The sequence below is a fragment of the Amblyomma maculatum genome, chromosome 4 (genome assembly GCF_055883805.1).
Source record: "Amblyomma maculatum isolate TAMU_Amacu chromosome 4, ASM5588380v1, whole genome shotgun sequence".
NCBI lineage: Eukaryota > Metazoa > Arthropoda > Arachnida > Ixodida > Ixodidae > Amblyomma > Amblyomma maculatum.
In genome coordinates this window covers 88,960,193-88,981,155 of record NC_139347.1, presented here as the reverse complement: position 1 = coordinate 88,981,155, position 20,963 = coordinate 88,960,193, and the positions used below count along the sequence as shown (strand labels likewise).

General features: G+C 46.0%; 1 protein-coding gene across 2 annotated transcripts in view; it reads left to right on the top strand.

Annotated features, from left to right (window-relative positions):
* The window catches only part of GABA-B-R3 (gamma-aminobutyric acid type B receptor subunit 3), a 232,677-nt gene that overhangs the window by 126,642 nt on the left and 85,072 nt on the right, over nucleotides 1-20,963 (top strand). For both annotated transcript variants that reach the window (XM_084602143.1, XM_084602142.1), the window contains exon 2: nucleotides 19,830-19,967. In XM_084602143.1, coding sequence (XP_084458269.1) covers nucleotides 19,830-19,967 — 138 coding nt within the window. The remainder of the gene's footprint in view (nucleotides 1-19,829; nucleotides 19,968-20,963) is intronic.

The window sequence follows — 20,963 nt, the reverse complement described above, 5'->3', positions numbered from 1 at the left end:
GTGTGTGTGTGTGTGTGTGTGTGTGTGTGTGTGTGTGTGTGTGTGTGTGTGTGTGTGTGTGTGTGTGTGTGTGTGTGTGTGTGTGTGTGTGTGTGTGTGTGTGTGTGTGTGTGTGTGTGTGTGTGTGTGTGTGTGTGTGTGTGTGTGTGTGTGTGTGTGTGTGTTTAACGCATGAACAGGGATACAAATCAGAAATCTGAAGCATCGCTGTCTAACTCACAATCCAGTGCATCTAGGGATCGGTAAACAATCGAAATGTCAATCGATCAGTAAATATTTTTGGCACTTAATATACACGTGCTATTCTTAACAGGTGGAACCACAGAACTTTAGCGGCACTTATGGAAGGGGTGCTGCTATATAAGGAGTTATGGAAGGGATGTCGATCATAGCGATACAAAACACGGCTGCAAAAATAGAGAACGTAATTCAAAAATGCTGATTTCGTAGAGAATTACCACAAATTTCACTGAATAATCCGCAGTGATAACAGAAAGCGCACGATAGCAAGTAGAGAAGAAAAAAGGTTGCTTTTAGAGCGTTGGCGCGACTGCTCACGTTCGCAAAAGTCGTGTTATTCGGCCATTAGTAAACAATGGCGGTCGTCATGGTAACGGCGAAAATTCATCGCATAGCATCAGCGCGTACCACGTGATCTCAGTTGTAACGAGCAGAACGACCAGAGCGAGCAGATCAGCTTCCCTGGCCTAGGCACGAGAGCACTACGCTATCGCCGCTTTTTTTTTTATATCATACCTCTTAACAATGAAAAATACAGCGTACCACGAAGAGCGCTAGCAAAAAGTAAGGCTTCACAGAGTTTCAAAAATGCTTTAGTTTAGCCAGCTCGGTCAAAACTGGCATCCACTCAGGTTTCTCACTTTGGGCATTATAGATGGCGTTCAGGTAGCTTACACTTTCAATGAAATACTCTCTCGCGGAGCGAGCATCCACGACCGCGTGTTTCACAGCCATTCTCGTTTTCCACATGTGGAGGTAAATCAACATGAATAAGTCGTATGGCACACTCCCTTCGTTATGTACAGGCAGGTACCGTATACATATGGTGTAATTTGCAAGTCCTTTTTTAAAGTCCTTTGCAAGTTATCCACAGAAAGACTGCATCCCAGCAGTCAAGAAAAACATGGTCTATCGATTCCGGTTTATGTCAAGTCAAGCAGTCCACCGACCACGGGGCAAAAAAGCGTTTTTCCCTCAGCCACGGTTTAGCAGGTAATGTACCACTGTGTAAAATGAACAAGAAACTTTTTGCTGATGACCTTACGCGTATTTTAAGGCAAAAGCCTATAAAGGCTCATACTGTCCTCGTTCGTTCGTTCGTTCGGTCACACTATAACTGTCAATCAAATGACGTCATCACAAAAATAACAATCCAGTCTCCACCGGGAGTCAGACCTCCATCCCTCGGATGCCCAGCTGAGAACTTTAACCAACTACGCCTCGCTCAGAATCGTGGAACGCACATCGTAATTCTCTTTGTCTACCATGAGGATGACAGTTAAAAATAAAATAAATAAATTCTGTCTCCACCGGTATTCGAACCACCATCCCTCAAATCCCCAGCCAAGTGCTTTAACCAACTGCGCCGCACCGGGGGTTTTTTCTTTTCTTTTTATTGAATGGCAGTACTTCAAGCCACACATCAAAATTCCGGTAGACATATACATGCATCGAGTAAAGGTAACCAGGCAGGAGGTCGGTCCTGCGCAGCGTATGCCCTCCACACCATAGCACACTGTTCTCTGAACAGAGACTTCGATAAACATCGTGGCTCTGCGCCGCGATGTCATGCGGCTGTTCCACAGGCCAAACAGTTCCGTAAGGACAAAGCGATCCCAAGGAGCCTCAGAAGCTTCCATTGTAGGCAAAAAAACCTTATAGACAGTAATATCGATCCCTTTTGAGAGTCAGTTGAATAATGTTCCGAAAAAACACTGCATCACGGCAATACATAATCAATACACAGGTCATAATTCTGCTTGTCTTACAGTGAGGACGATAGTAGCGACGACAATGACGCTGAAGTTAGTGATAATGACAATGATGGCATTATCAATCATAATGACGGTGCATTTAGCTGATAATGATAATGAGAGCTAACATGATGCATCATATGCACCAGCAACACTCAGGCTTTCGCATTTCTGCAGCGTAGATTCCACAGTGCTCTGAATCTTTTTTTAACATGATACTTATTAAACTAAAAATGTGTACATTTGCGTGAACTATTTGCTGAGATTTCATAAACATCAAAATTCAGGCCCCTATTTACACGGTAAAAGCATTATACGTGTGGTAAGGCAGAGCGCTGATATATTTCGAATGTTTCATTTTGCTTGGTTTATTGATTCCTGCCTACCTGTATTGATTTTGTATTCATTTTCTTGTTGAGCTATTTTCAATATCACTGTTTTGTATCACTGTTCCTCTTGTACTTGCCTTTGTTTTGTTTCACTTCCCTCGCCCTCTCTGTATTGCGAAAGCCCTGGGGGTAAAATAAATGAAATGAAATCACTTCGCATAAATGAGATTTCGTTGAAACAGATTCACTGTGACGAGCCATCATTCTAGTTTTCCATAACTATGCAGTCCATTTAGAAAAAGAGAACATATCAAGGGGTGCATAAACATATTGCATTGCGGTGAGGTATCGAATAAAATGGGGAGTCAAATAAATTCGTTAATTTTAGGTCTATCGCAGGACTTCCCAGAACAACATTGCGTCCTTAGAATTGGTGAAGCAATGTTAAATCGTTTCTGGAATGGTACAAAGGGCGGCAGCTCACAGGTCATACATAAATACCCCTTTCCTAAAGGCAGGTCCTCCCTGGCAAGTTTCCGTGTGTAACCTGTAGAAGGAAGTCTCAAGGCAAGGTGAAACTAATATTTTTGTACCCGCGTAAGGACATCATGCCCTGGCAATTCATTATACATCAAGAGGTAAAAATGTGGGAAAAGCGCCGAAATCAAGTCTTTGGAGAAACGTTTTCGTGATACTAAAATAACAATTCTGATGAAGAACGGACTGTCAGAAAATGTGCAGCAAATATAGCTCATGCATAAATCCACATAAACAAGGACGCGTCTGTGAAGGTATAGGACACAATCAATATGGCTAACGCGTTAACTAAATTTGTCAGCAGAAAAGCAATGATAATTTATCGCAGCAGCCGATCACGTCTCGTGTGAAACTGCAACACACTCTTGCGTTGTGCAGCAAGCATCGCCGTTTTCATCAAGTTCCAACTGCAACATACTCTCCCGCTATGCAGTGAACATCGCCGTCTTCGTGAATTTTCATCTGCGGCGCTCCTTCATTCAACCTAGGTAAATAAGCCATCACATACGTCATCTGTTCGAGTGCGGCCGAGACCGCGAACTTAGTGTCGCGCGAATCCACCAGGTGGCGCGACAAAAATAGGCGGTGTGGCGTAGAGGAAGCCACTGTAGCTAAAGGCAAAGGCCGCAGCCGTGCCAGACAGGCTGCCGAGACCATCGAACAAAGAGGAGCAATACTAGCATGTTGCCGAGGGGCTTACCAAGCGCGGAATCGTGCCAAGATCGAAGCGGCAGCAGCGTCTGCGGCGTCGGCCGATAACTAACGCTCTTGACGTGGTTCAAGGATACCTCTACAACTGGTTGAACCTCTGCAATTTCTTATCCCGCACCGTAAGTCACGTTAGGTAACAATTTAGCATAAGAGAATTTGTCAACCGCTACCGCGAACCGGTTCCTCAAAGGGCGCGTGCCTGCCATTGTGCAGGCGTAGCTGCGTTCCCGCGGAAGTAGATCATGACAGCGAGTCTTGCATCGAGCTGTGCTAAATCGCTCTGCAACTAGGCAACAAGCGCGACTAAAGCGGGAGCCGCGCATATTGAAAATAAAAATACCATCCGATCCACGTCTTTGCACCACCACGCTGCCTCGTTCCCTTGTATCTTGCGTGCATCCGCAGCTCTAAAGGACACGCACTGCTGGCAACATTGGCTAATGCTTGGCCAATTCCACGTGCTGGCATGCGCCGTTTGCATGGTGGCAAGGACGATCCAAACGATCGTAGGTGTCAAGGAAAGGCAAATAAAAATGCTCTATCGCGCATATGCAAGGTGAGGCTTCTAAGCGTGACACGAAGAAAACAAAGCACAAAGGTTGTTTGTTTGTTTTTTTTTTTTTTTGCCTTCTTGCCGTCGGCTATTTGCGGCTGCTGTGGGAAAGTCAGCGCAATGAGAGCCTCGCGTGCCGCTGCCCGAGCGCCGGCTTTCCGGTTTGCACCTTCACGGGAATAAGACACGGCAGTGCTCCATCGCAAGAAACAGGTCAACGTAATGCATATGCACGCCCCCTATATTAGAAGTAATGGGGCACCGTGGTAACGAAAGAGAGAAAACAACTTGCTATAGACACATCGTTAAAGACTTCGGGATTAGAGAGCATTCTGTCCTAACTTTGGTAGGTAATGCTAACAATAAACAATAACGGGCGCGCCATCGTACCTGAAAGATAAAGAAATTATTTTCCTTAGCGATCATTCCGAGCACTTTCTTCTTAACATGGCACGCTGGGCGCGATGATCATCTACTTATCGTTTTGGTGGTTCTCCCGATGATTTTCTTCTTTTCACTTAATTCCAAAAAATTTGAAGGCTACTAAGTTCCTTCACCTGAAACCCTAATAGGTACATTTGTATTACGTTACAGTAGATAGGCGTCTTTCAGCACCCCATTAACAGTCTGCACAACATATATTACTCGATAAAAAACAGATTATTATCTCTGTAGCCGGTTTCTAGGCACTAATGTCCTTGATGCGCGCTTTCAAATACGGTAATGGCCCCAAACTCTGGCCGCGCAGTGCCCGGCTGCTCTGTATTTTCTGTTCTCTACGCCGGTCGTTTAGCGCTTGTAGGCAGTAAAATCCCACGGCACAATATCTGAGTCGGACCTGAGCTCCGCTCGGATGACAGACGACGCAGACATTTTCAGAACAGAGAGCACACCTGCGCAAGTCCGCCCAAGCGGTATACGAACAGCGATTTAAAGCATTTTCTCTTTTATTTTTCGTTTTCTTCATCGCATATTTTTGTTTTTAATTTTCGTTAAAGAGAAAAGTAAAAGATGTCTGAAGCGTACTACTCTCGTAGTCGGGTAGAAACATTCTGCGGCATTAAATTTTCCCGTTTCAGCCGCAGGCAGACAACCACCAGTTCTATAGGAGCGCTGCAACGGTGAGAAAACCGGTGCTTTCATAATCACTCGGAAAGCAAGGACGCTGCCTTCCACTGTAACGCATTTTAAGCAGTTTATAAATAAAATAAAGTAAATCATCCAATCCGAGAAAATAAAAAGGCTATTCCATCGGCTCTCCCTGATGCGTCTCGGATTACGGGAAAGAGCTGAAGTAAGCCAAATAGGCCTTTTTGCACGAAAGCGTTTTCCAGAATGCAGACGAATAAAGCGTAATAATGAAAGTGAGGCATCAAGTTCGCGGAGAGCATCTCACTTGCTGCGAATTCAAATGCTTCAGTGATGTTGCAACATTACGTCAACATGAAGCAACTCGCTGTGAACCGGTCTTTGAGCATCTATTTTACATGGGATACTTGCTTCGTTGCATTAACTTCGTTGAAATCCCGCTGATTTTGATCATTTAAAGCTGCGCCTCTGATGCCAGCGAATTTAAATTCACAGCTTTTCTTCTTTTTTCCTCTACTTGCAGTTGCGTAGCAGGTGAGCTTGAATTTAAATATTATGTTCTTTTTTTTCCTATATTAACACTTTTCTTTCACTCTACGCACGGAATTTCTCATCGCTGTTGAAAGTACTAACGCTAAGCATGTATGTGTTTCAATGGTCATTGTGCTAAAGATATTTTTGCGTTATGGTGAGTATGAAACTTACCTCATAGTTAAAGCGTCTTGCTGAATTGACTGAGTTCGTAAGTGCCTAACGCTTTCAGTAATTATGTAAAACTCGATATTCGGAGAGTGAGGCGTTGTTACAATGAAGTTGCTGGCAACGTGATAAAGAATTCATGAAGCACGCAGCAGTTTGCAGCAAATCTGGTCAGTATAGCAACGCTTGTTCCTGAGCTAGCTGGTTCACGTTTTCAAGACAGAATCCTTTTCAGCGCAACACATATAAGGGACAAGGCAGCGCCTGTTTTGTCCCTTAAGTATTGCGCTAAAAAGGCTATTACCAACAAAGGCTATTACGAACTTAATAAACTTTATGGCCATTACTTCGATATGAGAAGTGTAGCCTATCTCATTTGCCGGTTCCATGTGCACCGAGTACCCGGTAAATTTTGCTTTACTGGTACTAAGATCGTACGTACATTGTAATTCTCAATATATTTTTCGCTGGTTTTGGTTTATGGGGCTGAACATCCCAAAGCGACTCAGGCTATGAGATATGCCGTTGTGTACGGCTCCGGAAATTTCGACCACCTGGGGTTCTTTAACGTACACTGACATCGCACAGCACATGGGCGGCTTATTTTTCGCTTCCATCGAGAAGCGGCCGCCGCGGCCGTGGTTCGATCCCTCATCCTTGGTCACAGAAGTCGAGCTCACTAACCACTGCACCAGCGCGGCGGGTCCAATATATTTATTGATTTATTTTATTAACTTGTCTTCGTTGTAGGCATCCGAGAGATGGAAGTTTCCGTGGTTTACGATGAGTCATGTAAACACTTGCGCAATCCGACAACTACGGGTGCAACGATGGCCATTTCTTTTCGCCTTTGTCGGAACGAAGACACTGTGCGACGTAAGGCACGTGGAAGAGAGAAGACCCCTGTGTTCTCCTCGCTCTTGCTCGTCGCTGAAGGCAGAAACAGTTTATAAAAGGGCCATTTGTTTAACTTACACCAGCTACACCAGTGTAGAAAATCTCCTACACATACAAGGAATTTTTGCTGCACTGGTGTAGCTGGTTTAGGTTAAACAAATGGCCCTAAAGTGTTGAAGGCCCATGACGTCGCACTCGATTCATCTTGAGCTCGCCTCATGGGGTGTCAAGGAAGTTCGCAGGGCGGTTACGGCGTCCACGACGCACTTTAGACGCAGCGCACTTTGCCGACGCAGCCAAGGCGCGACAGGAGGAGGAAGGAGGAGGAGTAATAAAATGTCCCCGGCCATTCCCAAACAGGAAGTCGGCTCATCCTCGTCGGCGAACCAGCTCGGCTCCTAGCCCCAGCGGCTATCCTTATCGGTGCCGATATGGGCCTCGTCTCTATGGCCCGCTCGTGAATAACCGATGCACAATATGCTGCGGGCCATCGCTCGTCTTGACAGCTATTCCGCGTGCCTGAATATTCGAATGCAGGTAAACAACGCTGTCGAAACACGCGCCCGCCATCGGAGGCGGATCCGTCGCATCGCGTAGCGGCCGGCATACACAGGGCCTAAGGGCCAAGGTGGGCGTATTACGGTTCCTGCGGATGCTGGCTTCTTCTGCTTCTTTTATGTTGTTTTCTTTCGATCGTTTTCTGCGAATAGCGGCGTCTTTTGGCAAGTGAAAAATGTGCGTGAAGAGCTCAAAAACACAAACAATTTATTTGTCCCATGCTGCCCAGAGAAAAATGGAACCAAACTAAACGATGAAACGGTCCTGAGGACATAAGCAGAGCTCATAGCTATAGCTTTACCTTCCTGTTCTACGGAGAAGAAATGAGAAAGGAGGAACGAGGCACGGAGAAGAACGGTGTAGTTCGCCTTCGCGACAGGTTACGAATGGAGGCACGGTCGCGGACCGGTGTTACTTCTCCTTTGCAGGCCCTTCGCGTTGCGATGTGATATTGTGTGTAGATGACTCTATTGACACGCATCCTCTCCTCTAGGCACACATACTTCGTTGATAGCAACGGTGCACATAGCGTCAACGGTTTCGTGGTTTGAGTTCTCGAGTGTTCTGAGCTCCTAGGTGTAATCATGCAATTCTGAAAACGATTTTCTTTTCTGAAATTTTTTGAACCTACTTTGGAAGCCTTAGCGCAATGTTGTGGTGTAGGATCAATGTAGGCACATTTTAGTGTACACAGTGGTCGCGCGGCAATGCAAGCCCTTTGCTCCGTTTATTATTGTCTTGATCTTTTATTACTGCGTATTACTGCCTTCAAGTGCAAATACAGCACACTTTTATAACACTACCTGTGTTCCCTTTCCTGCGGTAAGCCCAATTCGTGCACCTGGTGCAACGACAACCCTCTGCAAACGCAAGGCGTTGTCGCTTCGATTAATGCTGTCGCGCTGCTTTTCTTCATAGTACTAAGTACGTACAGCCTTTCTCAAAACTATGCAGCATTCGAATTTTGCTTCTAACCTGTGCAAGGGTTCTTGTGCTACATTCATAAAAGTCCCCAGTCTCAGAGACGTGAGGACGACAGTTGGCCTCTCACCTCGCGCAAAAGAACCCCTGCAGTGGTAGTGACATAAATTTTGCAGTAATCATAAACTAAGCACCTATACCGTCATCTTATCTCCGGCAACGACCAGGTGACAAGAAGCTTTCAGCACAACTTCGTGTTTCCCAGACATATAGGATGTATACCTGTACCTATGCGTGTACCACCTATGCAGTCTACCTGTATTTATTTGTCAATGGGAGACATGGTCATCCCGGACAGATTTTTGAGAACCATGTTGCAAAACTACTGCGGCATATTTCACTCAAGAATGTAATTATACGCCTAAGTTAGGTATTCCTTCAATTGCAGATCTGAAGGTGTGTCCAGCATGACTCATTGGACAGTTAGATAACAAGCTTTCTTTTTTTCCCTCCGCCCCCTCACGGTTAAGTCGCGTAATGCGGGCGTCGCCACCTTCTCTTTCCCGTCAAGTTCACGGCGAGACGGACAGAGAGAGAAAGACCAGATTCTGCTGCAGCTGCGACAGGCCGCTCCTCCTCCTCAATGCCGAGCCGCGCGACGCCAATTTCTATTGCTCCACTTCAAGTTTCTCCACTAGGAGAGAGAGATAGTGAGCGGCTTCGGACAGACATCGGCGAAATCCGTGATTGCGGCTAGTGCCACGCAATAAAAAATTAACCAAGAAGATCACATATGCATTACGTGGTAAATCCATAGAGACAATTGAACATCTTATACCAGCGGCAGGGTGAATGAATCTGCTGTGGAAGCTAGCAAAAATCGATTAGGAAATTGGTGGCTTCAAAGCATAAAAGCGACATAATGTTAGTAATGTATAAATAAAGATTCAATAAATGGAATGATGGTACAGTTAGGTGATCTAAAACAATATTCAAGATATAGGAGAAACAAAAGCGAGCATGATAGCAACTGCTATCACTTTGTTTCAAAGGGGACGCACCTATATTCAATTCATCCATCTACTGTGATTCAACGAGTCGAATGCTTCGGCAACATCTAAAAAAAGCGATTATGCAAATCAGGTATTGTCAAAGCCATTAGAGAGGTCGGAAAATTCCTGAAAGAAGAAAGACTGCTTCGGCCAGGTATAAAGTCAAATTGTCCTGACGATACGATATAATGCTGGTGTAGGAAAGATGACATGGTAATCTACAAGTGTTTGTCGAGGATTTAGTTAATAGCTGGTAAAATAGAAACCGGTCCACAGTTCTGAATTTCGTCTATTTCTCCACCCTTGAAAAGGTCTAAAAATGGCACTTCTTGAAGCAGGTGCAACAATTCCTTACTCGATAAATTAATCCAGCATAGCGAGAAGAGTGGCGGAAATACAGTCATGTTACATTTTGGCATGCTCATTTAAATACCGTCGATGCCAGGTGACTGCCTTCTTTAGCCTGAAGCCAGAGATGATGCTGCAAATTTATATTGCAGTTAGGCTCGGGAAAAACGTTGAGGCTGCTGATGAGGTGCCGAATGTGCACGTATCAAGAACAGTATAGGCTCCATATATCGTGAAACGCGTCGCGACGTTCCCGTTAAATAAATTGGTCACATTAACTGGATCATAATGAGATATTTCACCTGGCAACATTTTAATTTTTTCTGACTTGTCTTATAAGTTTTGACGGTGAACCACGTCTTGGCAGGGTTGTTTGCACCCTTTTTGAAAGCCTGCGCATAGTAAATACAAGTCAAGGAACGCAGCAGTGCATTGGCCCTGTTTCTTACCGTCTTAAAATTGGGAGTGCAGATATTCACATTCGGGGGAAAGTTTATAATGTTTTTAGAGCAGGTCTTTATCCTGGTTTTCCTTTAGTATGTCTGGATTTATCCATTTCAAGTCCTGCCTCCTTTTTTCTTTAGGAGGCGCAATGGCTATAAACAGCCGGATTTGACTATGGAAAAATATGATACAGGGACTGTAAGTTGCTTTCAGCAAGTCCCAGCCAAATTCTCTCATCGATATGTCCAGTTTCTGATATTCGACTGTCGATATCGTTATGGGTTGATACTCACTAGGCAGGGGCGTGGTACCATAGGAGTTATCTGTCAAGCTGTGCAGTAATGGTCGGCTAGCTTTTATGCTGTCACCTATGCAGAGATACCACAATTAAACGCACGTGCATTGATATGGTAGATGATTGATGTCACAATCGTATTCTTTAGGAGTTCTTAGTGTGAGGGAGAAGAGGTGGTGCTCGCTAGCCCTGAAACGATTGACTTAGTGGGTGACAGTGTGTCAATGTTGAAATCTCCAGTAAGACATAGCCACGATCTTGAGTTTTAATTTTTTAAGCCCTTATCGAGACCAATCAAGATTGAGGTTACACTGCTGAAAAGGGGGCTATAAACTACTAACCACATTAAACACGTATGCTTGCTGCTTATGCGTATAGCCACATTTCTGTCGTGTTTGAACGAGGAATTCAGTGTGGATACACCATAGGAATTACGAACGTAAACAGCTATCCCACCATCACGTTTTAATCTGCCGCATGCAGAATGCTGCTTGATAGCAATAATAATCAGCATAATACCGTCACCAAATGGACTTTCCATTTACTTTACCTGTACTAAAAATACCCGCCCCTCCCTGAAAATCCCCATTGTTTATTTTTTTCTATTCCTTTATCTTTATCTATTTTGGCGTTAAGGAAATTCCCCGGTGTTCGGCAGCGCCGGTTCTTGAGACGGGCCATTTTTTCGCTAGGCTGTCTCGACGCATCCCCGCTCGCTGTCAGGAACAGGTGACCGAAGGAGAGCCGAGTGACGGTCCCTGCGATGGAGCGGCGATTTCAATAGCGCGACCATGCTGGGACGGTCTGCGAAGATTATAAAACATGAATGCCTAACTGGTAGCATATGGAGTGGGTTCCTGTGGCCTACTACGCGCCTCGTTCACTCGTCAGCTGCAAAACGCAGTTGGGGACAGAGCTGTCTCTTTTAATTCGCAATATACGCGCCAAACTTTAAAGCGGGGATTATGCTCTACAGAAGAGAGTTTTGATGCGCAAGCAAGCAGTTGATCGCACCAAACACGGGTGGCTTTTTTCAAACCACTGTAAACACGCCATGGAAAGTTCCGCCGCTAATCCTGCCGCCGTTGCTACTGCTGCCGCTGCTACCAACGTACCTGACGAGGACAGTCACTTCATGTGACGGTTGCTGAGCAATTTAATTCCTTTTTATTTCGTCGAGGCAGATTTTTTTTATTTCGGGTTGTGGCTCGAGCATAATATCTGAGGTACTTCCAAATCACATTTCTGCCAACAAGTGAAAGTCAAATTTCGAGATGCTTGGACCAGATTTGGATGTTTCCATGTTAAATCAGTATAGAGACCAAATTTTGGTTGCATTTTCCTGCTTTTTAATTCTGCTTGAGACATTCCTGTATATAGATGAATATGAGGTTTTTGCCTTCAACTGCTGAATAATTTATAAATATAATTTTCTTTTTTTTTTCACATGTGTCGGTTTCGATTTCAGAAGCCGAGCGTTGGCTGTGACGTCAAAGTTAAGTCTAAGTCACGTGAGGTAAGAGATATAATCGCTAATCACCGCTTGTTGCGATTCCTGTACTTGAGGTCGGTTGGATTCAGTGTCGAAGTAAATCAAACGACAGAGGAACGATTATATGGCTGGTTTTCCATCGCTCATGTGACCTGGCCTTGACTTTGACGTCACAAGCATCGTTTAGCTGTTGAAACCGAAACCAAAACAAGCGAGAAAAGAACTTCAGTCATATGCTGTTTAGAGGTCGTAGGCAAATATCACGTGGAGATACATGTACAGCAATCTCTTACGCATCGTTGCAAAGAATAAAACACCAACCAAAAATTAGGTGTCCATACTCCTTTACGACGCGCCATAGCATTGACAAATTTCGCTAGGACCGTGTCTCCATTTCTTTAAGCATGTGTCACTGATAAGACAACACACAATTCCTCCATCACATTCTTATCAGTAACTCATTAACATATCACTTTGTATTACCTACAAAGAGAAGTTTATTGACTTCCATTCACATGAAACATACATATGGCGCAAATTCCCTGTATTTACACTCTAAACCAGCAGCAGGTTTCTCCTGCGCATCTATGCTACTTGCATCAAACCAGGATACAACAAAAAATGCAGCATACAATTTGCCACAGGAAACAAAATCCTCACGAGCCATCTCACTGCCCTATAGTAGGGCATGTATTGGACAGAACACAGGTTACATTCCTCACAATGGCCTAAGGGTGAATGAGTTAAGGCGGCAGGGTAGGGTGCCTGATATCGAACCATTGGCATCCACAGCCTGCCCTCTCTTACAACGAAATACCTTGTGCGCCAGCGCTGCAGAAACCGTGCCTCTCCATCTGCTTCTAACTGGCTGAACAAGTAAGTCCAAAGCTGGAGGCGTAGGTTCTGCAGCGCCGGGTACATTGCTCTCATGGGCTGTCTTCGTGCTTCGGCGAGGCAGCGCCGTTTCCGCAAAACAAACATTGCACGCATGAAAACCAATCGGTCCAAAGAGGCTTCGCGGTTCCCGAACTCCAGGTCCGGCGCGAACGCACAGTGATCTGTACACCAAGCGCCACATTGTTCGCGCTACCACACATTCAAAGAACACATGGCGCACAGTCTCTGTAGCCCCACAGTTGGCGCACTGGTTATTGGGCACGAGTCCCCATGACTCCAGTCGCTCTCTTGTAGGGAGGACGCCCCAGCGCCTTCGCCACTCAGGGGTACTCTGCATAACTCCAGTTCCCTCCACCTCCTCGCCCTCGTGCGCTGCTGGTCATCTGGGCTGAGTTGCGCGCAGGCGACCAGCTCGCTGATCCAAGAGGCGGGGGTCTCGCAAAGTGGAGCATCAGGGAACTCTGTATCTAGCAACGATTTCAAGCCCGTAGCGGCTCTGTAAACGGCCAGGGGCCTCTCTGCTTTCGGGCCTGAGTGGCGGCCTGGGGCAAACACGCGACGAGCAGTGCTCAAAAAATACAATAGTAATGAGCGCCCTAGGTAGGATTCATGATGCACGAGTGTTGCCACAAGTTTGGCACTTAGGGTGCGTGCTACTGTCGCAACACACGGCAGCCCCAGTCCCCCTCGCAAGGCCGGCAAGTGACATATGTGGCGCGCGACGAGCGCGGTGCCACCAACCCAAATATAAGCGCCGATGATGGTTGCTAAGCGGCCTGCTACTCGGCGGGGCATGACTGTGGTTCGGCCAGCGTAATAGGCGAAGCCGCACGCACGAGTCTTGACCAAGTTCACTTTGGCCTCCACGGAGAGGTCAAACTGTGCGACGGTGCTCAATGCGCTGGTTGTCCCAGAGATGGCCTCGTCCCACACTCGTGTGGACACTTCCCCCTAGGTATCCAAAGAGGATACCTAGAACTTTAACACCCTGTACAAAAAAGATGCGTATGGGGAGCGGATCGTTATACAGACCGGACCGAAGAGCTTTGCTCTTGTCCGCGTTTAGCTGTGCTCCGCTAAGACGGGCATAATTCTGAAAAATCTGCATAAAGCTGTTCATGTTGTCGTATTCGGAAAGGAACAACGATATGTCGTCGGCATACGCCTAAACGACAATCGATTCCTTCACGGTGATGGGAAACCCACGAATATTTGAGGTACTTGAAACTCTGTGGAGCAGGGGCTCTAAGGCTAGCACGAAAAGTGCTGGAGACAACGGGCACCCCTGGCGTACTCCGCGTGTCACTGGAAATGAGGCGGAAGCTGAACAGTTTATAATGATATTGGCGCTCATGTCTTCATATGAAGACGCCACTCGGCTAATAAAGCCTGAAGGCAAGTCCAAACACTGTAGCACTGACTCCAGATAACGATGCTCCACTCTGTCGAAGGCCTTTGCTTGATCGAGTGGCACGAACACACCGTTAAACCCCTTGGCCCGTGCATACGCGAAAACATCGCGCGTGAGCGTCAGCAATACGAAGATAGAGCGTCCTGGTACCGCGCATGACTGGAAGGGGCTAACGAGGTCCGGCAACAAATGCTTCAAGCAGTCGACGAAGAGCGAAGCGACTAACTTGTAGTCTGTGTTTAGGAGGGTTATTGGCCGCCAAGCCTCGGGGCACGACGGCACCATTCCCTGTTTGGTGACCAGGACTATCCTGCCCTCCCTAAACGAGTGCGGTTTGACTCCTTCTTCAAGGAAGGCATTCACCATTTGCATGATGAAGTCGCCAAGGACATCAAAAAAGTTGTAATAAAATCCGGCTACTAGCCCTTCTGGTCCAGGCGCAGAAACCCTGTGCATGGCCTTTAACACACCATAAACTTCCTCCTTTGTTGCTCGCGCGCATAGCGAAGAGGCTATCTCATCAGGCGGATGGGGGAGAGAGCCACAGAACGCGGCCACAGTGTCCTCAAAGTCGGCCAGTTCGCGCGTATCCTGCGATGTAAAAATTTCAGCAAAATAATTGCGGAAACCCCCCTCAAAATCGCACGGCTGGTCAGTAACATCGCCGTTCGGCAATGTTATGTTTGTAATACGGGCTGTGCCCTCGCCGCGGCGTTGAAGTTGCCTAGCATGCATCAGATCGGCTGAGTCCTGACAAGGCATTTTCGCTTCGGCTGCTACGCGAGACGCCTGGGAGCCCTTTTCTAGGATGCGATGGTGTCGGATACGAAGTGTGTCCAGGTACTCGCTTATTGCGGAGCTGAGCTGCCTGGCTGCTTAATGATTTTCGTACGGTGAAGTATACATCGTTCAGTGTTTCGCCTGCGCCTCTCTCTGCCTGCGTCTATGAGAATTTCCCGCCATTTGTCCTTCGGGGCATCCCAGGTGTCTGGGTTGGCCGCGCTTATATTACCATTGCATTACTTTGTATTACCGTGTAAACGCCCGTCCTGTACCTTTTAGATCCCATTCACGTCACATGTGAATGGGATCTGATAGAAAGTGATAATGAGTGATAGAAAGACGAATTATCGTCTTTCTATCACTCATTAAAACACTCAAACTAGGTTCACCTCTAGTTTCACTTGAAGATTCTTTTTTTTCACAAGATTCTTTTTACCCTTTTTCAACGCATTAGGACCACGGACACATAGCTGAAAACACTCACCGCAGCCAGTAATCCTATAGCGCATTAAAAGATGATGCATATTCAAAATATCTGCGAATATTGTCATTTGCTTTCGCATTGAGGCCGCAGGCTGTGTGATTGCAGCCGTGCATATGAAGTTTCCTGAGTAAATCTTAGTGACGACAAAGTAAGTAAATAACTGCAGCAAATGCACTAACACTCAATACATAGTTTGCACTTGATGTATAAATTACAGAGTTTGGTTCTGACTAAAAAAATAAATGCTGCATTGTCCGCTTCCGGTATACATAAATAGTCCGCCCGAACCAGTTACATAGAATAGCATTAGGCAATTCGTGTAATGCATTTAAATATAACTGAAACATGGTTGGTAGTTTATATTGTAACGATGTAGGCCGCAAAGGCCGCATTTTTAACTTTTGAACATGTACGCCTTGTTTGTCCTGTGCTTAAATTTACGGTAGTGAGGATATGTATACTGAATACCGGACACTTCACAATCGCGATTAACCGCGAAATTGTATGCCCATCTCCCGATGCAGGCATTCGCAACATGCACGTACGTATGAACACACGCACACGCACGCACACGCACGTCCTCTTACACGCACGCAACTCCCGCACATACACACAATTCGGGCGCACGCGTACACTCTGCTCTGCTTGTGCCGACATATCACAAGTTAATTTCCGACATGGGACGTTGGGATTTCACACTGCCGAGCTGTGCTCCGGACATTGGAATTTCAAAATTGGGCCGTGTCGCTTTGCAATGGGATAATACCTTAACGAAGTAGAGGCACGCGTGCTTTTGGGATCGCGCCTCAAACATATAATTAAGACGGCGCAATCGTTACACGAACATGAAGCACCCGGAACTAAGCTTCCACCATGCAGCATCCATCGTCAAGCGATTGCTTGCATACCTCTTCTTCCTGTTGCCGCCGCTTTTGGATGCTCTTTTGGAAGAGAGCGCTGGTGTTTGCTTCATACTTGTATTTCGTTGTTGTTTTGTTTTTGTGTTTTTTTTTTTTTTTTTTGCAAAGACTTTTCGCGGATTTCTCTTCTTAGGATGTCCTTAGTTGTGTGTGCTTGCGCTTAAGCGTTTACATTTTAGAGTGGTGCTTAAGTGTGGCGGCTTGTTTCAAGTTTTCAAGTTGCGGGTGTGTGTGTGTGTGTGGGGGGGGGGGGGGGAGAGTGGAGTGCGTGACTTGCAAATTCAGATTTTGACGAAAACCTTTTCACTGGCTACTATTCCTCGTCGCGCTTGCAAAAGGGAACGCATTTGTATCCTGCTCCCGGGCCCATGCCTAGCGAGACCTGGAGTCGTAACAGTGTCGACCCGCGGAACTTTAGCATGTGCCGGCGGAGAGGGGAGTGCACCACGAGCGGAAGTGGCGGCCATTGCAGCGTATGCCGAGAGTGGTCGTGTATACACATTCGCGGGCCGCGCATGCTGTATAATGCGCTCGAGTTATGCAAATGGCTTCGCTGCGGGCTGTGCCCGAGATTGCGCAGCACCTCCACGCCCTCGCGACCATGCACTGCACACTTTTCCGTAGCCCCACTCATTTCCATGGCCGCAACCCTTACACGCTTGCGCGCCTTAATTGGTCTCCAACTTCCAAATGGTCATCAGCGGTTTTGAAGCGATCCATCGGCATGGGTCCGCACTTTCGGCTGTGGTGTAAAGCCCCACCCTCTCTTCCAAACCTTCGACCGCGCGCAAGACGAGATGGACTGAAGCTTTCTAAGAATCCGTTCTGTTCGTTTTGTTTTCTTGCTGTAACAGATGATTTCGGAGTCTTTATTCGAGATTAAAACAAAGGCATGGGATCTTATAATCCAAAATAAACTGCGTGAACCGCGAATATGAACTTGCGAATCGTCAACCTAGGCGACACGAGTCCATCGCTCTGGGACAGGTCTAATTGTCAGGCAACTATGGAAAACAAAACCTTGCCTTTAAAGTTTTCCCCGCGCTCTTACAGAGTAATGAAGCACGCCGTATAAAACAACGGAGTGCATTCTTCGTACTAATTGTAGGTGCTAATTGTGTGTGTATGTGTGTACTAATTGTGAAATTGTGAAACAACAGGTAAATATTGCGCAGTACTGTTATCAAAATCTAAAGAGTGTGGTCTGATTTTTTGATGCGTAACAAAACCTTCATTATAAACTTCCTCCTGTGGTCTTCCGAGTGATTAGGGCTGCCATAGAGGAAATGGGGCGTGTTTTTGACAATAAACTGCGAAAGATAGTCAAGGGCTCCCGAGAGATGTTCTGAGGATATATTGTTGTCGGGGAAACTTTCGCTATGCGAAAAGAATTGTTGATTTGGAGGGCTTAACGTCCCAACGCGGCACAGGGTATGAGAGACGTAGAAAAAAATTCGTTCATAACTAAAAACTCGTTCAAAAAACATGCGCTCGTCCAGAATTTCTGTGCATGTTTACGTACGTTTTACACCTGTACACCTGCACCCAGCCCTTCCACCAAGATGATACGTGGCAGGGTTAGTCCGAGAAGTACAGCAGCTGATGACACAACACACAACAGACAACACACAGAAACACAGCAGCTTTTTTTTTTCTTTACTTCCGAAGTATATATGAACAACAAATGGTCACACTTAATAAAACACTTCAGCTGCCCTTGAGCTGACGCGTGTGAGGTTAAAATTTCTTCAATTTTACCAGGTCATCCAGAACTTCTGCCCACTGTGGTGGGTCAGGGAGCGCGCAGATACATTCCCGTAGATAAACAGCACTTTCAACACAGCAGCGCCAACCTTCTCCTAGCACCAACCGTTGCTATCACTTCGTCTTCTGTCTCTGTTGGTGATCTTCCTCCTCTTCCTTCTGCGACGGCATAAATGTAACAATATGTAGTCGGCGTGTCTACTGAACGATCGTAACTGCAGTGACCTCCCTATCGAAGCCTACCTACAAAATCGTGCGTTCAAAAGCCTTGCAACGTTATATACTCTCTTCCCGTTAACTTCTTAACATCGATCAAATTTTTCCACCCTTATCAGCACTGTTTTCAGAAAGGTGTTTAATGTGACATCCAGCTTGCGTTGTTTCTTAACGACATCAGCTCCAACTTAGACCTAAATATTCCAATTGATATACTCTTAGATTTCAGAAAAGCATTTTATAAGGTTTCTCACAAGCGGCTATTACTAAAACTTTTAACAATAAGCTTAGGCACATCTGTACTTAATCTGATCAAAGATTTTCTTACCGCTTCCAGTTTGCTCTTGTTAACGATTAATCTTCTAGCTTTGCCTCTGTTGCCTGTGTACACCCAAGGTACCGTGCTATACATTAATCACCTATCGACCTGCATCTCTTCCAGCGTCCGCCTTATTGCCTACGATTGCTTATTTACCGTCCCATATGCCTACTGATAATTTGGCTCTTCAGGCAAAAGTCAAGGATTCGTGTCGAAATCGACTAATGACTCTCAATTCTAACAAAGCAGCTCTAATTATTTTTCAAAGACGCCAGCATTAGTAATCGCGCAACTACTTACTAAATGGAACTACTATATCCTCGATATCCTCTTTGAAATACTTATGTGTTATAATTCTCAGCAATTTTATATAGTTTCCTCACATTGCATCCATTACTAACGGTGCTAACCGCAGCCTTGGCTTCCTTCAACTTAACCTATTTCAGCACCTACCTTCTTCTATAAAACAGTCAGTTTATCTCTTGTAGTATCCAAACGGGAGTGCTTCTGCGCTATGGTATCCGCATCCTCAAAGTCTGATATTTGCAAATGAATAACTCTAAAACCGTGCAGTTAGATATACCTTCTTTGACTACACTCGCGATACTGTCGTCAATAATCTTAGTGTTGAAGTCGGACTCCCAAGTTTACAAGAGCGCCGCAAGATATCTTGTTTCATAAATTTTACCATGCCTTATCATCTAGCACCAGATATTCAGTCTCATCATCTGCACCTTGGCCATTCATCCGCCCCATACCCAAAAACAACGCATCTCAACTGCTTTTATGAAAGGACAGCCATCGACTGTAACGATCTTCCTGCTGTCATCGTCCTTAATTCTAATCCAAGCCACTTCAAAAGCACCACTGGCCATTTTTTCTGTTAATCCTGTCAAGTACAACCCTCATGTAAAACCCCTCGCTCCTGATCCCTTTGATGTATTGAAAAGAAATAAATAAATTATCCCTAAAGAAGCATCCGTATTGAGATATCATTATGTAGGCTTCCCTATCGTCATCAGGCATCCTATCGAATAAGAACTAATGAAGTTTACCATGCGATTCGCATCTAACAAATCGCCAGTCATTCATCTGCTGCTCGCTTCTTCCGTGCAGTGTGACGCTGGGGCCGCCATCAACGCTTTCTTCCACGCCATCTACCGGAAGCAGCAGATGACCATGCTTTTGGGCACCTCTTCATCGGAAGTCACCGAGCGCCTCGCTAAGGTTGTCAGCTACTGGGGCGTGCTGCAGGTACGTGCACCCATCTAGGCCTGTCTCTCTTTTTAAATCGACATTGGTCGATAGCGTCCACGCTCCGCGTCGTGCAGCGCATGTGTAGAGAGCACGAGCATAACCTGGGCGCATTCTTCGCCGACGAACAGTGAGTGTCAACACCAAAAAATATTCTTACACCGGATTACCCTGCAGGCCTTCGACAAGGAGCGCATTTTCTGAGGCCCTGCGCTTGCCATTCCGCATGTTTTAAGGCACAAACCTTCAACAGCTCATGCGTGACGTCCGTAGATAGTGTGCGCACAAACTGTACGCGAGATGTGTCCGCCACATTCCGCGGGTTATTGGTGGGGTTCTAGTTTATAAGTTACCGATAGTTATAGTTAGTGATAGGCAATGATAGCGATGGGAAAGAGAAAGAGAATATCTCCTTCTCTCTCCTCCTCTTCCTCTTTCTTTTTCTTTCTCTCCCCTGTCCCTCTCCAGAGAGAAAATAGAGTGAGGCAGAGACTCTTTGTAGAGCGAGAAAAGGGCTCTCTCCCTATCTACTTTCTCTCGAAGAAGAAGAAGAAGAATCAGGGGCGTCCCAAGGATCGCAGCGGGGCGGCCAAAATGCTTTCGCTTTGCTGCACGTAAGGTGACTTAAGTGCTCCCCTGAATTTTTTTTTCAGGAAGTGTCACTGAGTGTGTGTTTGCGACATGCGCCCAAGCATCACTAACATTCCATGGTCAGCATTAGAGCCGAGTGCCCTGATGTAGCCTAATTCATAGCCATCAGGTCGCAGCGCAACTTGGACCCAACAAAACTGCATGCTGCACCACATTGTGAGGGTGGCATTCTGGGTAACTCCTAAGCCCAAAGTGCCTGTAGCTATTCTGGAGCACCAAAGAAGTCACACATCGCACCAGTTGAACTGAGGAGGGCTATCTTGCACCTCATTTACGCGTAATGACTCAGGTCATGTTTTTGTCGACGGATCAGTGGCAAACACCTCGTCTGCAGTAGCGGTTCTA